The sequence below is a fragment of the Gopherus evgoodei genome, chromosome 3 (assembly GCF_007399415.2).
Source record: "Gopherus evgoodei ecotype Sinaloan lineage chromosome 3, rGopEvg1_v1.p, whole genome shotgun sequence".
NCBI lineage: Eukaryota > Metazoa > Chordata > Testudines > Testudinidae > Gopherus > Gopherus evgoodei.
The window spans coordinates 135,987,357-136,003,496 of NC_044324.1; the positions used below are offsets into that span (position 1 = coordinate 135,987,357).

General features: G+C 41.8%; 1 protein-coding gene across 6 annotated transcripts in view; it reads right to left on the reverse strand.

The window, feature by feature from the left end:
- Nucleotides 1-16,140, reverse strand: part of C3H6orf118 (chromosome 3 C6orf118 homolog) — a 56,364-nt gene that overhangs the window by 21,557 nt on the left and 18,667 nt on the right. For 3 of the 6 annotated variants that reach the window (XM_030556717.1, XM_030556718.1, XM_030556716.1), the window contains 6 exons: nucleotides 14,713-14,772; nucleotides 12,198-12,322; nucleotides 10,222-10,280; nucleotides 7,149-7,345; nucleotides 4,156-4,209; nucleotides 2,797-2,858 (listed from right to left, as the gene is read on the reverse strand). In XM_030556717.1, coding sequence (XP_030412577.1) covers nucleotides 2,797-2,858; nucleotides 4,156-4,209; nucleotides 7,149-7,345; nucleotides 10,222-10,280; nucleotides 12,198-12,322; nucleotides 14,713-14,772 — 557 coding nt within the window. The remainder of the gene's footprint in view (nucleotides 1-2,796; nucleotides 2,859-4,155; nucleotides 4,210-7,148; nucleotides 7,346-10,221; nucleotides 10,281-12,197; nucleotides 12,323-14,712; nucleotides 14,773-16,140) is intronic. The other 3 variants (XM_030556719.1, XM_030556720.1, XM_030556721.1) reach the window with 1 other exon arrangement.

Below are 16,140 nucleotides of genomic sequence, written 5' to 3' on the forward strand. Positions count from 1 at the left end.
ATGAGCGTCCATTTGATTCTTTGGCTTTCCGTTACGCTTGTCACACAGCACTGTGCTGTGGACTCTGTATCATAGCCTGGAGATTCTTTTCAAATGCTTTGGCATTTCATCTTCTGTAATAGAGCTCTGATACAACATACAGCGATCAGATCCAGTATCTCCCGTATGGTCCATGCTGGAACTCTTTTTGGATTTGGGACTGCATGGTCACCAGTGCTGATCACAGCTCCACGCTGGGCAAACAGGAAATGAAATTCAAAAGTTCGCAGGGCTTTTCCTGTCTACCTGGCCAGTGCATCTGAGTTCAGATTGCTTTCCAGAGCGGTCACAGTGGTGCACTGTGGGCTACCGTCTGGAGGCCAATACTGTTGATTTGCGGCCACACTAACCCTAATCCGATATGGTAATACTGATTTCAGCGCTACTCCTCTCGTTGGGGAAGAGTAAAGAAACTGGTTTTAAGAGCTCTTTATATCGATATAAAGGGCCTCATTGTGTGGATGGGTGCAGCCTTAAATCGGTTTAATGCTACTAAAATCGGTTTAAACGCGTAGTGTAGACCAGGCCTGAGAGCCTAAATCAGGTTTGTTAATTCCACTGGACAACAACTAATTCCCTTTGCGAATTTAGGCCTTTGTAACTGTTTATAGCCTTTGTTCCCAGCTCTGGCAAAGCAGCCTTGCAACTTAGGCTGGAAAGTAGGTCATTGTCTGAGGTAATTATTTATTGGGAGATTGCTTATCTAGATCCATTGTGTTGCTTTCCTTCCCATTTCTCCAACAGTCTCCTATCAAGCTAGTTTAATACATTCATACAGGAAAGTCTAATAACCCAAAATACAGCAGCTTCACGTTGCTGACCTGGTCACATAAGTTTTCCTAGCATTACTACAGATCAGTATTCTTAGGTAATTACATAGCAGCTCTGTGTCTCCCCTAGAAATTGTGAGCCATTTGGCAATATGGTCCTCCCAAAATAAAAACCACTGGTTTACCACGTGCTGACAATCCACAACTGAGTAAAAGAGCATGAAGCAGATTCTGAAATCTTCTCTTAAGTTAACACTGAACTGAAAAGCTTTTTACATGCCAGGATTTGAGATCACAGTTCTCTATTTGCAACAAGACTTCATTAAAATACCTAAAAGAGGGATGTGACTTTTCTACATTCCAACTGTCGATTTAAAAGTTAGTGATTCTGTCAATGGCAGCAACTAAAACACAGACCCCCTTTAAATGGAGGACTTGACCGGCGAGAAGAGAGAAAAACAGTGTTCCACTAATTAGTATTAATATGCCATTTTAATTTGAGTTTACACTTATAGATTCAGATTTGCACCATTAGTCACATAACTGCATGTGTACATTTGGGAATGTTGCAGACCATGACCCTGTATCTACCGGCACCATTGTTGTCTGCGGGGATTGAACGTGGGACTTTCACTACCAAAAGCGTACATACCTCCCATCTGAGCTCAGGGAATGATGTCTGTAGCTATAGTTAAATAGCACAGTGTTAAAATACAATGGGGACAGATACTGTAAGGAGATAGGCACTTAATGTCTCAGATCATTAAGTCAATGAGAGGCTTTTCTTTCAGGGTGCACTGAATCAGACCCTATACCAGTATATGATGTGTGTCTAACTGGTATGTGAAAAAAAATCTGGCCCAAATATTATCACTGAAATGGACTCTTAAAACTTTTTATGCATCTTTCAGTCTACTGTTAACCTCTTTCTGCTACAGAAGTTTGCAAGTTAGGTTTTCATAAAACTATATTGCAGACCTATAATACATACCCAAATCTAATGTTATGCTACACTAATTTGAATGCAGACTATTAAGAGAGATTGCAATATACGGTTAGCTGAAAACCTCATCTGTGGACAGAATAAACTAAATCGGGCTAAATCTTTGCACATAATTGAAACCAAACCAATAAACACATTCCTTACTTACCTCTGAAATAAGCATAGATGTCAAAAGTGTACTCTTTATGATGCAGACTTAGCTGCCTGCTGTCTCTTTTTTCTTTCATTCCATCTTGATACTATTAAGATGTAGTGTAGGAAGGTGAGGAGGATGCCCGAGGGGAGTGGTAATGGAGTGTACAGTCTTCTGCCCCTGGCAACCAGTTCAGATCCAGCCCAACTCAGTAGTGACTAAAACGTTCTAACTCATTACTTTACAAAGCTCTCTACTTAAACCCAGAGTGCCACAGACAATAAAGAAGCTCCGTGTGTGAAATAAGGTCTCAATTTGGTTCCTATGGACATGAGGCCACATAACAAAAAACACTTCACACCTGGCATTGGACTGCAGCCTCAGAACAGAGGCCAAGGACTGGATGGGCATGGAGACTGTGCTACCATCTCATGCCTAGAGGTCACCTCTCTGGGCAAGTCTAAAGCGTATCAACAGGGCCGTGGGCAGAAGCTTAAACAGCCTCTGCAATATATCTGCTCTGTAGCTGAATAGACAACTGCAGCAAGTGCAGGTGTCAATCGAACACCGTGCATAAGCACTCAGATTCACATTATTTTTTCTTAGCTTATTCTAGACTACAGGGCCTTATTTAAATTGAGTCCTTACCTTAATCCCTAAAATGCTACTGTGTATGTTGTACTAAGTAATACTTAAACCTAGCAGCTATAAATAACTGATCTTTCTTACTCAGTTCTGGGAAGTTTTTATAATAGGGGTTTCAATCATCATTCTGTAACATGTAACATTTATAATATACACATAAAACAATATAATAAATCCAAAATACGTACTAACATAAAGAAACTCACCGCTGACTTTCCTGGGTGACCTTCTGTCTATTTAAGATGTCTGTGATGTTGTATTGAACTTCCTAAAAAAACACCAAAACCAGAAAAACTCATCTATGTATAAATGCAGAGAAATATTTGTCAGGAGTTAAGAAAAAAATTGTTTGTGATGTTAATTGGCAACATCTGTGATAAGTGCTTGGTGGTGCTGAAGTCTTTTTTAACTTCATAATTTATGGGAAAGAAATACTGTGGTTCCTGTGCTATAAAACGCTAAACTTCAGCAGGAAGGTGGGGGGGGCGGTGCTTGTGAGTGAGAGCAGCATGTGGAGACTCATGGCCCCTTCACCTAGGAACTGGATCTGCTGGCCATTTCTGGGGCACAGTGCGGATCCAGGAAAGGCAGGGAGCCTGCCTTAGACCCACTGGCCATTGACTGGGAGCCACTCGACGTAAGCCTGCGCCCGAACCCTGAGCCCCAGCCCCCTGCCCCAGCCCAGAGCCCCCTCCTGCACCCTGAAGCCCTCATCCCCAGCCCCATCCTAGAGCTCCCAACCCAGAGCCCATACCCCCTCTTGCACCCCAACCCCCTACCTTAACCCGCAGCCTCCCTCCCAGATTCAGAATCCCTCACCCCCACCAAACCCAGAGCCTCCTCCTGTACCCCAAACCCCTCATCCTCAGCCCCATCCCAGAGCCTGCACCCCCTCCAGAGTCCACACCCTCTCCTGCACCCCAAATCCCTGCCCCAGCCTGGAACTCCCTCCTACACCTTGAACCCCCCAAGCTCACACCCCTAGTTAGAGCCCTCACTCCAACCTCTTGCCTCAGCCCAGTGAATGAGGGTAGGGGAGAGCGAGCCACCTAGGGAGGGGGAATGTAGTGAATGGGGGGCAGGGCCTTAGGGAAGGGGCAGTGCTAGGGTGTTTGGTTTTGTGCAGTTAGGAAGTTGGCAACCGTACTCTGTTCTGAGTTACGTATTTTGTGAGTATGTTAAATCCACCTAGCATAGGAACCCGTCCTTCATGCTAGTTCCCTAATTAGACTAGCAGCTTTAGCATCATCAGCTGAGTTATGGATTTTGAAGCTTTGACAAGTTCTTGTAAAAAATAATTCAAATGGTGATCAGGAGAAATTTGCTTCTCATCGAAGTACCATAATAGCTCTCCTAAACAGTGAACAACAGAGTAGAGGGACAACCAACACTTTTCTACTCTCTAGCAGGTGGTTCACCTCGGGCTCATGCAGAGCCCACAGTAGTCAATGGGAGTCTTTCCAATGACTTCAATAGGCTCTGGATCAGACCTAGTGAAGGCAACTGGAGCAAACAAGTTTCTAATGGGGTTTGGACCATATCACAGTTCTAAAGAAGGAACTTGCTTTGATTTGGTGTTGAAGGAAGCTGTTGGCTGAGTTGAGTTTGAGAGCTTCTGCCTGTAAAAACAATAATCCAGCTTTGTTAAACTGTAGCACGTTTCCAAAAAAGCAAACAATTGAACTGACCTATTTTAAAAATTCCATATATGTGCACAGTACATGTCCTGCCATCTTAGCATTATGAAATCACAGTGTTAGGAGAAATACGAAGATGGGTTAGTTCAATTAGCTTGTTCTTCTTAAATGATAGCATACTTGACCTTTGTCTAAATATCCAGTGGGTGCAAGGTTTAGATTATAGCTTTATTATTATGAATAACAATTTGAAATCATATACACCTTACACATACAGACCCAGATTAAGTAACCAACCATTTGCTGGGGGAGCTAATGTCTCAGACTGTGTAGAGCAGTGGTTCTCAACCAGGGGTATACTTACTCTTGGGAATACGCAGACGTCTTCCAGAGGGTACATCAACTCATCTAGACATTTGCCTAGTTTTACAACAGGCTACATAAAAAGCACTAACAAAGTCAGTACAAACGAAAATAGGGTAAAGACAATGACTTGTTTATACTGCTCTATATACTGTACACTGAAATGCAAGTACAATATTTATATTCCAAAGGATTTATTTTATAATTATATGGTAAAAATGAGAACGCAAGCAATTTTTCAGTCATAGTTGCTGTGACACTTTTGCATTTTCATGTCTGATTTTGTAAGCAAATCATTTTGAAGTCAGGGTATGCAACTTGGGGGATGCCAGACTGATGAGGTACAGTAATCTGGAAAGGTTGAGAGCCACTGGTATAGAGGGTCAATTCACACCCAGAATTCATATACTTGTTGAGAGTGCCTGAAGCGGCTGCAAATGAAGCACTGGGCAGGCCTGCCTCAGACAGCTGCTGTGTCTCTCAGGCTGAGAGCACTGTGCAATATTGCCCTCTGCCGGCTGCTCTCTCTCATTCCAGCTCAGGTAAAATTGGTCAAAAAATAAAACAAATGAAAATGACATGAACAAAGTTAAAACCATATAAGGAACTTCTGGATACTCATATCCCTTTTAATAGGCATCTCTGGAGCAGATAAAAGAATTTGTTCTCTTAAGGTGCTTCACATTTTGTCCAGAAATTAATTGTTTATTTAGCTGTGAGGGGCATAACTCATGCATTGTTGATAAGTTTGCAAAATAAACTTTTCAGAAAACATCTTGGGCTTATACCTTTTCTATGCTACTACAAATAAGGAAGACTTTGGTGGCTTATAGTTGTTATTCTCTGATGTAATATATTGACACTCTGTACATTCATCTGAGTCAAGACTTTCTCTCCAAACGAGTGTTTGTCATTTGTGGGTAGCAGGTTTTTTTGTTTTGTTTTTTTAAAGTGAAATACAGTTTTCTGTCTTGTACAGTTCGATAAGAAGACAAGATTGAAAAAACTGGCAGGCAAAACAAAGAATTGGAATGTAGCCAGTCAGTTTAAAGGCACCCAAGTGAAACCCAGCAAACACAATGATGGTCTGCGTGTTTGATCTGGAAAAGACAAGTGTGGAGTGTGCATGACTTTTGGTCTGTGTGTTTGTTTTCATATTTGTTCCTGGATGCTACACAATTGCATGGCTGCTCTGTTTTACTACCAGTACAACAAACTGAATGGATCTGATGTCCTGAAGGAAGGCTAAATTCAGCCTCGGGATAAAAGGTTGGGAGAAATATTTGAATGTTTTTTTTAATTTTATAGAACTGGAGGGGACCTTGAAAAAGCATTGAGTCCAATCCCCTGCCTTCAGAGCAGGACCAAGTACATCCCTGACAGATTTTTGCCACAGATCCCTAAATGGCCCTCTCAAGGATTGAACTCACAATCTTGAGTTTAGCAGGCCAATGCCCAAACCACTGAGCTTTCCCTCCCCATATCTTAGAAGTGTATTTCAATTATGTCTATCCATCATTAACTGTGCCACATTTCACTTTCTGCATGAGCAGAGAATATTCACCTTTTAATTGATTTCAGGACATTACTTCACTTAAGACACCTGGGATTCCTAGTCACCGGATCAGGGACAGGGAAAGCATGGCTCTGTTGAGCGCTTGTGGTACTGCTAGCAGCACAATTTCCAAAGTAAAGAGAATGCTGTTTTTAATGTGTTAGGCACCAGTCCTGCAGATGTTTACACACATTAGACTTTTCATACCGTCAGTGGTCCCAGGACTTCAATAGGACCAGTCACAGAGCTAAAGTTAGGCCCTTAAGTCTCTGCGAGATCAGAGGCTTAGACTGCATGCTCTGGAGCAGGGGCTATCTCTGATGCCCAACACAGTGAGGCCCCAACCCTGACTGGGACCTCTGAATGTTACTGGAATACAAACAAATAGATGATAATTTTTGTAACAAACATTATTAACATATATTTGTAGTTTTATTCCTCTGCTGGTAGGATTTTTAAAAAGTGCTCAGTGCTGGCCCAACCATGCTCCCTTTAAAGCCCAAGGAAGTTTTACCATCGTCTTCAATAGGAGAAGAGTTAGGCCAACAGAGTGCTTTTGAAAATCCCACCTGTTATGACCTTACCGGCGCACACAGTTATTACCACCAACCAAGCGCAGGAGCAAAAGGAGAGAACATCAATTTAAAAAAAAAAAATCAGACCCTGCACCTATATCACTTATATATTTTAACATATGTACTTTAAATAACATATGACTCTAAAGCCTCAATCCTGCAAAGTGGTGTGTGCAGACAGACCCCTGTGTCTGCAGAGCTCATTTACTTTAACTTGGGGGTCCACCCATATGCATCACATTGCAGGATCAGAGCCTAAACACCATGGTGTTTGGGGCCGTATAAGTACAAGGAGTAGAGAGGTATGTTCTCAGAGGAGAAAATACAGGCAACTGAGTCACTATCTGTCTCTTCTAAAGAGCCTATCACCAAAGTAACTAGGCACCAATAAACTTGATAGAAGCTGTTTAGAAATAATTATGCCATGCCTCTATGTCTTTAACCGTCTTCTCTACAGTATTTGCCATCCCAGCATGAGTCATGGTTTCTCGAATCTCTTTCTCTATCGCTTGCATTTCCTCCCACTTAGCGAGAACTTGGCACCTCATAGATTCAATCTGTTCAGCGAGGGAGAGATGTTTCTCTTCAGGCAGTTTCATAGCATGGTCACCGGAGGTCTCTGGAACTATAAAAAGGCAGGCATGGTTAATAGCACAGTGTTGCCAGAGAGTTATTTGGCTTTTTTGAGCTAAACTGTTGCAATCTCAGTTTGAGGACCCAGTGAAAATGGCAAAACGTCTACAGAGAGGCCAATGAGAAATTAGATCACATGCTCTTTTCTCAGAAATTGCCAGATGACGAATCAGCTTGCAGGCATGTATGGTATCTAGGAATTATATCTTGTCTGGCAGCGCAATGAGTATGATAGTGTCTGGTTCATTCCTAGCAGATAATAACGTTGATTGGGTGTTTTAACAAAAGAACGAAAAATCTGCCCAGTTAGTGAGTGAAGTATCACTGCTAAGTATCTGCTGAACTATTTAGAAATAACCCTTCAGAAATTATACACTGTTTTGTTATGGTGATGCTCTAACGTTCTTCTCAAACCAAGGATCCTTCTCTAGCCAGATGACCCTCCCCTACCGCACACATGCTTGCCATCCCCTGCAGCTACCTGCATTTCTAACTTAGGCTACGTCTACACCACGCACATTTTAGCAACACAGCTGTGTCGCTAGAGCTGGGCCGCTAAAAGGTGCGCAGTGTAGCCTCTCTTTGTCACCAGAGAGCTCAACAAAGCACTGTTCACATCAGCGCTTTTCGTCAGTAACACTTTAGTTGTTCTGGGGGGCGGGGGTTGTATGTTTTTTTCACACCCCTTTCTGAATGATAAAAGTTTTACCAATGGAAGTCCAGTGTATACAGTGTAAATCTCCTGTTCCAAGCAGTGAGCATCATCTTCTTCCACTCAGCCCCCACCAGGAAACAGGAGGCATCACATTTCTGCCTTTAGTTTCAATAGACCTGCCAGTGATCATACTTGGTATAATAAACAACGGTCACAGCATACCCACCTGTCCATTGTAGGTAGGCCTCACAGCAGAGGTGAGTTTTGAGGAGGGGTTTGCTAAAAACAATGCAGTAATTTGTATTGTTTGTAAAGGTTTTGAAGGCACAAACTGCTAAAGATTATCATTATGGTTAAGGTTCTATACTCAGGAGACCTGAATTCCATTCTTGCCTATGTCACAGACTTCCTTTGCCAAATATCTTAATCTCTCTGTGCTTCAGTTCTCCATCTGTAAAATGGGAATAATAGTCGTATCGCCTTTTCTGTCTTGTCCATTTAGACTATAAGCATACAGAACAAGGACTGTCTCTTACTATGTGTTTGTATAGTGACTAGCACATTTGGGCCTCAATCTCATATTGGGTTTTTAAGCATAGTATTCAGCCCCTTCTGATTTTGTTTTTTGCAATTCCTTTTCATCTGAAGCTTTCCACATACAGTTGTCTAATATCTTGAAAATGTTGGGGAGGAGAGCTTGGGATTAATTGGACCAGCATTTCTGAGATGCAAGACTTTGAAAAGGGAAGTGTTTTCACGTAGTTCATAAGTCTTTTAACTTGTTTCATGCATAGCCATCCCTGAGAAATGTCTTGGCCTAGAAACTTCAAATTCATTAGTTCTGTCAGAGATCTAGAGCCAATGATCATTTCTGAGAGGGACAGCTGTAAAGCTTTGGAGTTCAAAGCCTGTGCCAAGCTGTAGAAACATAGCAAGGCAAATGCAGCCCTGGCTAAGTCCACTGAAGTGCATGGAGTTACATCAGAGAGGAATTTGGGCCAGCACATTTCCCGAGTGATGAAAGAGCAGAACTTGGTTTGATTATACGGCACTTTTCATATGCAACGTGCGTTCATAATAATGAGTAAGATACTGATAGTAGCACCTAAAATACAGCACTGATAACAGATCACATGCAGCCTTGGGTATGATGCTGTATTTAATTGAGAAGGAGCGTATGGGCCAAAACAGAGTTATAGCCTCTCTTTCAGAAGCTGCCATGTAGTATTTAACATATGTGTGGAGCAGCTATCAGAGACAGTCAGAAAGCATCTCACCTTAACAACTCATGTGGCTATTTATTCTCTCTATTTCCAGTGTAGAAGCTTACCATGTTATATGGTCACATGCTATGTGAAGAATCCATGTTTTGCATTTGCCATAAATACAGAAGTTTAACAAATGCATGAAATATAGATGCACTATGCAGTCAGTCTTCGCATACTGTATTCTGCCCTGATGACATTTTATAGAAATTCAGAAATGGCCTAGTTCATCAGAAAATAGTCTCCTTCCTTTTTGCCCTTTCATGAGCTTCCAGATTTACATACTCTTTTTTTTTTATTGAATTAGCTGAAAACTCTGATCCAATGCTCACTGAAGGCAAATTCAAAACTGATCAAAGGAGATAATTATTCATGCAGCACAGAATTAGACTGTGGAACTCATTGCCACAAGGATGTTGTTGAGGCTGAGAATTTAGCAAGTGTCAAAGAGGGATTAGACATTTATATAAATAACAAGATTGTCCAGAGTTATAATAGCTGATGCCTAAAAGAGTTTATGAAAGGACTACGAAAGCTCATGCTGCACAACTTAACCTGCCCTCTGACTGTTAGAGATCAGGACAAGACCTTCTTGAAGTGTCAGATTATCTCACATCTTAGGTATCTCCTGCTGGCTATAACATACTTAACTAGATGGACCACAGGTCTTATCTGGTATGGCATATACCCTGTGTTCTTTAATAAATGCAAATTCTCCTATTGATTTCAGTGGGCTTTATCAGGCCCAGAATGAAAGGCAAGAAAAATATTATCCCACAAGATGCTCAGCACCACTGAGAGATATATTTCTTTGCTTTTCTTTAGAAGCTGTTTAGTTTTAGTGTGTTTTGGTACCCTGATTCACAATGTGTGTGTGTTGGGGTGTGTTTGTTTATTTGTTTCTTGCAAGACACCCCTTCTGTAAATCCACACTGTATTGTTACTTACCAGTTTTACTCTCAGGAGACTGGCTCACCCACAGCTGAATTTCTAATTCATTTCTGAGTCTAGAGTGGAACAAGAGAGAACACTGTGTTAATGTGATCACAGCCATGTTTTGAGTATCACTCTGCGGATTAGACATGAGCCAAGGCAATTCAGGTAATCCTGCAGCTCTTATACATGTGAGAATTCCCACTGACATTCATAGGCCAAATTCTGAGCCTAGGTATACTTGTGTAAATGCAGAGTAATAGTAAATTCAGTTAAGTGACTGGACTTACTCTGGATTTGAGTGATATAAATCAGAGAAGAATTTGGTCCATGATCCCTGCTCTGAGAAACTTGCAGACTCAAAGCACCCTCACATTAAGCCCTTGTTTCATGAAGGAAGTAACATTAAAATGGCAACAGAGAGAAAATAGCTACACATTATTTAAACACATGGTAGGATACACTCATAGCCTAGAAACATATGTGGAGTGCTATCCATGTAATCTATTGCAGACTCATATGATGATCAGCTGATCATGTACTTGGCCCTCCTCACCTGCTCTCTGCTAATTAATCCATGTCCCCTGGACTCATTTTAAAATTGCAAGCAGCTTCAAACAAATGCCATTTTAAAAAGATATCCACCAAGAAACATTTCCTACTTCTCCCCCTCCTCCACTACCACCAATTACATGATTCCAAGCAAAATTCAGACCTCCACCAGTAACACCTTTGATCAACTTAAAAATGTTACAGCTTTAAATTCAGATTACTAGTGGCAGAAATGAAGATACTATTGGGACAGGGAAATCCTCAGTTTCTCTTGTAACACAGACTCCCTTCTAGTCCTGGAAGATTTTGTGATAATGGACTTCTACCCCTAACATTTTCACAAATTTAAAGAACTATTTTAGTTCATATTTGGAGGTTTGTGTTATTCCCTCTGAGCCCAATACCCTTGGATTCATGGTAACTAAGGCAGCTGGGTTTGCTACTGGAAGAATACAGAAAATAGTAAAAATAGCATTTTTCTTAAAATCTAACCATTTGTAAGATATGGTGCATATACAGGATGCATGAAGTTGTGAGATGTTATAAAAGTTTTACAACACACTCCAAACAACACACAAAACCATTCTCTGAAGGGTCCCTTGCCACTGTTTGCCAGAAGCTGGGAATGGGTGACAGGGGATGGATCACTTGATGATATACTTGCATGCATTCTGTATATGCTTCCTCAGAAGCATCTGGCACTGGCCACTGTCAGAAGACAGGATATTGGGCTAAATGGACCATTGGTCTGAACTGGTATGACTGTTCTTATGAGCCATCCCAAACTTATATCAATAAAACCCTTCTCCCATACCACTCTGTCACACAATCTGTCTCTGTAGACACCTACACACACGTATAATTGTTTGGTATAATTGTTTGGCCACTGTTATTTAGCTACTTGTTTTTGCTGCAGTTTCCTTTGGTGTAAACAAGGCTTTGTCACACTTTAATATCGTAATGATCATAGAATCATACATAATAAGTTTGGAAAGCACAGTGTTAATGCCGTTATTTACACAGTTTTGATTAAATAAAAATAACTACACAACAAAATAAACAGACCTATTCGGTCATCTAACCTAGGTAGCTCACGCACAATCTAACCTAGTTGACTTTTGCAAAAGGGGGCAAAAGTCAACTAGGTTAGATTGTGACTCGTTAGTTCTTGACTTTGATGGAAGGGGTGTTGGAGGCAGGAGCATGTGATTGAATGAGTGTAGGTGTAATAATATTTGAAACAAAAAATGGATTGTCTCCAATGCATGTGAATGGGTCACCAGCAAGATTTCCACAGTCCAGTATGGACTCAACAACTTGAGCTAGGAATAACTCCATTTATTTTGCAGTAGTAACAGACTCTCATCCTCTATGCATACTAGGCACTAGAGTGAGATAACACATCTGGTTTGCATGTCCCTTACACTTATGGCACTTACTCTTCATTTCTCTCCAAGACACTTTTGGCTTTTTTCACAAGGGTCTGTACTTCTCGCCTGATCGCTTCTATTTCTTGTGTCTTCACGGGTCTTTTCCCCATACCTTTCACCTGAGCCATCAGTGTCTGAGATTAAATAAACAGGAGTGAAATACGAGGACATGCACGTTTATAACGGGCATATGGAAGAAACATGCAAGAACTTGTACAATTTTTCTTCACTGAATACGCAGGACCTAGCACAGTGTGTGTATATATATATATATGGTGAAAAATCAATTCTGAGGGAAGCTTCTGAATGAGGATAAGTGCTAATGCTAACACTTCCACGGATGAACCAGAAAAACACTCATCTCTGTAAATAGACAATTCATTCTAATTCCACAGAGACACTGGAAAGGTAAAGTAAAGGTGGTTACTAACAGAGAAAGGACTGACAATGCTGTGTCTCTCCCAGCTGATTGTCTTTCCATTCCTACCCAGCTGAAGGCTTTGCTGCTTGTGGGATACACAGTAGAGAAGCAATGAGAGGGATTAATGGTCTAGTTATGCTAGAGAAAGCACACTTCCACTGCTATCAGCTGTGCCAGGTTCATCATTACGTTCCACTGTGATTTCAACAGATCATCATAGTAATACAGCAGCACCAGGACCCCAGCAGAGAGTACCTTTAAGGAAGGGAGGTGGTACCTAGGGTGAAATCCTCACCCCATTGCAGTAAATGGTAAACTCCCATTGGATTTTACTCCCACAGGATTTTCACCTTGAGCCTACAACAAAATCATATACTTGTGGTTGGCAGGAGACCATTGACCTAAATGATTACTTTTATATTTCACAGTAAAAGCAAAATGAAAGTTTAAAATGTCACCCAGTATCCTTGTGTTACGAGCTTCATGACAGCAATATATAATACAGCGGAAAACAAAACAATTGGCAGAGAGAATAAGGTGTGTCAACACAGCAACTGGGAGCATGCTTCCCCGTACAGGTTGATGAATGTGCCCTAGCTCTCCTTGAGCAAGAGTGCTAAAACTAGCAGTGTGGTCACTGCAGCATGTGTGGCGGTTTGGGCTAGCCCCCCTGAGAACAAACACACCAGATTACCTGACTCCTTGGGTCTGTAGTCACACAACTATTTTTAGTGGGCTAGCTCAAGTGGAGCTAGTATGCATCTGTCTATCCACTCTGGGAAGCATGTTCCCAGCTACTATGGCTCCATACCCTTAAAGAGACAGTTTCTTCTACCTGATTCAAAGCTACCCAGTCCCTGGCCCAAAGGGCTACATGCTGCTGGAGAATAAGGTGAATCATGGCAGTCCCCCTCCCTATCCTGCCTGCACTGCACCCCAGAACACTTCTGACATGTCTTTTTCTTCCCTTTATGCTAAGGGGAAGGAAGGGGAGAGGAGCAGAGAGCTGATGTAGAAGGCACAGAGAGCTAACTTTACCAGTTTCATTCCAGTGGTAGTTCCCGTGCACAGGAGGAATTCTCTTCCTGCTTTAAGGGAACAATACACCACAAAATTGCCTTCGACAGGAGTTTCTGGCTTGAAATGTTTACACAGCTCTGTGTAATTTTCAGTACAAATACCAAAGTTTAAATTCAGATTTTGTGCTCCCCACAAAACCACTGTGCAGAACATTTCTTGGAGGCACCCTCCCCACTCTCTTAGCTTTAAACATCTGGCTGTGTGAACATATTTTTATGTAACGTGTCTACACGTAGCTGGATATTGCAGTTTGGCACTTATTCAGAATGCTTTCTTTCCCATTCGTGTGGGTGGTATTTTATGACGCAGATATAAGTCCACTAGGAATTGGAGTGAAACCGCTAGCTCACTCAAGAGACAAACAAAACAGATGTCAGTGGAAGTGACTAAAAGTCACTATCATTCTGTGGGTGCTTCAACCACTGACTTAGAGATAAATAATACTGAATTTAAATTACGAATCCCCGAGCCATTCGATCTACTCAAATTCCCCCTTTGGACCACAGAAGAAAGTCTTAATACAGAATGAACAGTGTGCAGATGCAATATGCATCAATGAAGTCAAAGTCAAAGTCAAAGTCCCCAATAATACATATACTGCACAGCCAGAGTTCTTGGTTGGGTGAACTGCTTCAACACATTCAATTCATGCTGTTTCTGCCAACTCTGTTTTTATGCCTGAAATCTGCTTCCACCTTAACCTTTTGCTGTTGGTGCTCCTGCAGAAGTCCTCATGAGCAGTGAAATAATGGGCAGACTTTGGATCTTTGTATCAAAGATAAGTGCACATCACCTTCAGTGGTCCTAAATGTGTCTAAAGCACAGGACAAAAGAATCAAGGGCTGTTCAGTTTCATGTAACTTGTGTCTGTGTGCGCTCATGTGTGCATGTGTCTGTTTGCATGTGTCCAAAGGAAGTTTTAACTTATGCATTTGGCTCCGCCTGCTGTTTTCCAAGCTTTGAATGCAAGTAACGCTGACCTTGTGACCTCATTCTGTGCTGCCACTGGCAAATGCCTATTACCTGGTATTGTGTTGTAGGCAGAGAATCCAGAAGTATCACCATGTAGAGCTCATATTCATTCTAAACAAACAAAGAGGAATGAGGAACATTACAGAACAATTATCAACAGTGTTCAGAGATTATACAGATCGGATTCACTTCAGATACTGTATGTGCTCTACAAGAACCTTTTCTGATAGGGCTAGGAATGAGTGGGGTCTTGATCTCACTGAAGTCATTTGAAAGAGTTGGGTCATGTCATTTGTTAATAAATATACCGATCTGAAGTGCATTCTTTCCACCCCCTCGAGCTTCCTTTAATGTAGACTGTCTTTGTTCTCCAACCCTCTTCCAACCCGCCGCTCCTTCCTTCTCGCTGCCATTCATCCTAGGTAGTATTTTATTTCCTGCCTTTTGCCATTACCCACTGCCAACTATTGGAAGGCATTGGGGTGTGTTCACTTTCTTAACAAGTGTGAAATGTTGCCATTTCTCTCCCTCTCAAATATCAGATGGTATGTCAGCCTGGCACTGTCTAATGGCAATGGCATGACTCGACTATGTACAGAACAGAAAGAGTGAAACTCAATTTTCGTCACTGAATTTTTAGGTTCTGTTCCATATTAGAGTCACTATCACCAGGGTACGGTTGGAGGGACAAATAGATTTGATGTCCAGAGAGTTTTAAATGTTATCTTGCAACCTGACGACAGTTCAGAAACAGAGGGGGGATAACAAACACTGACTAATGCAGCTAGATGATAATACAGTCATCAGTATTTTTCATAGGTACATATCTAAGGCCTGGTCTACACTGGGGGAGGGGGAGAATCGATCTAAGTTACGCAACTTCAGCTAAGTGAATAACATAGCTGAAGTTGATGTACTTAGACCTACTCACCACAGTGTCTTCACTGCAGGGAGTCAACTGCTGCCGCTTCCCTGTCAACTCTGCCTGTGCCTTTCATGGTGGTGGAGTACAGAAGTCAATGGGAGAGCACTTGGGGGTCAATTTATCACGTCTAGACTAAACGCAATAAATCAATCCCTGCTGGATCGATCACTGCCTGCCAATCCAGTGGGTAGTGTAGACATACCTTTAGAGCTTTGCACAGGAAAATACTATCATCCCCATTGTACAGAGAGGGAAATTAAGGCACTGAAAGGTTAACCCTGAACGACAAAAGTTTTGCCAATGAAAAGTGCCAGTGTGAACAGCATTTTGTCGGCAGAGCGCTCTCCTGCCAACAAAGCAGCCACTGCTTATTGGGGGTGGAAGTATTTTGCTGGCAATGTAGTCACTCTTTCCAACAAAGAGTCACTACACTGTGCACCTTTTAGCAGCACAGCTGTAGCTGCACAGACGTGTCACTAAAAGGTGCATAGTGTAGACAAACCCTTAGAAACTGGAGAACAGCAGCCTAAATGAAGATGAAAGGCAAATATTGA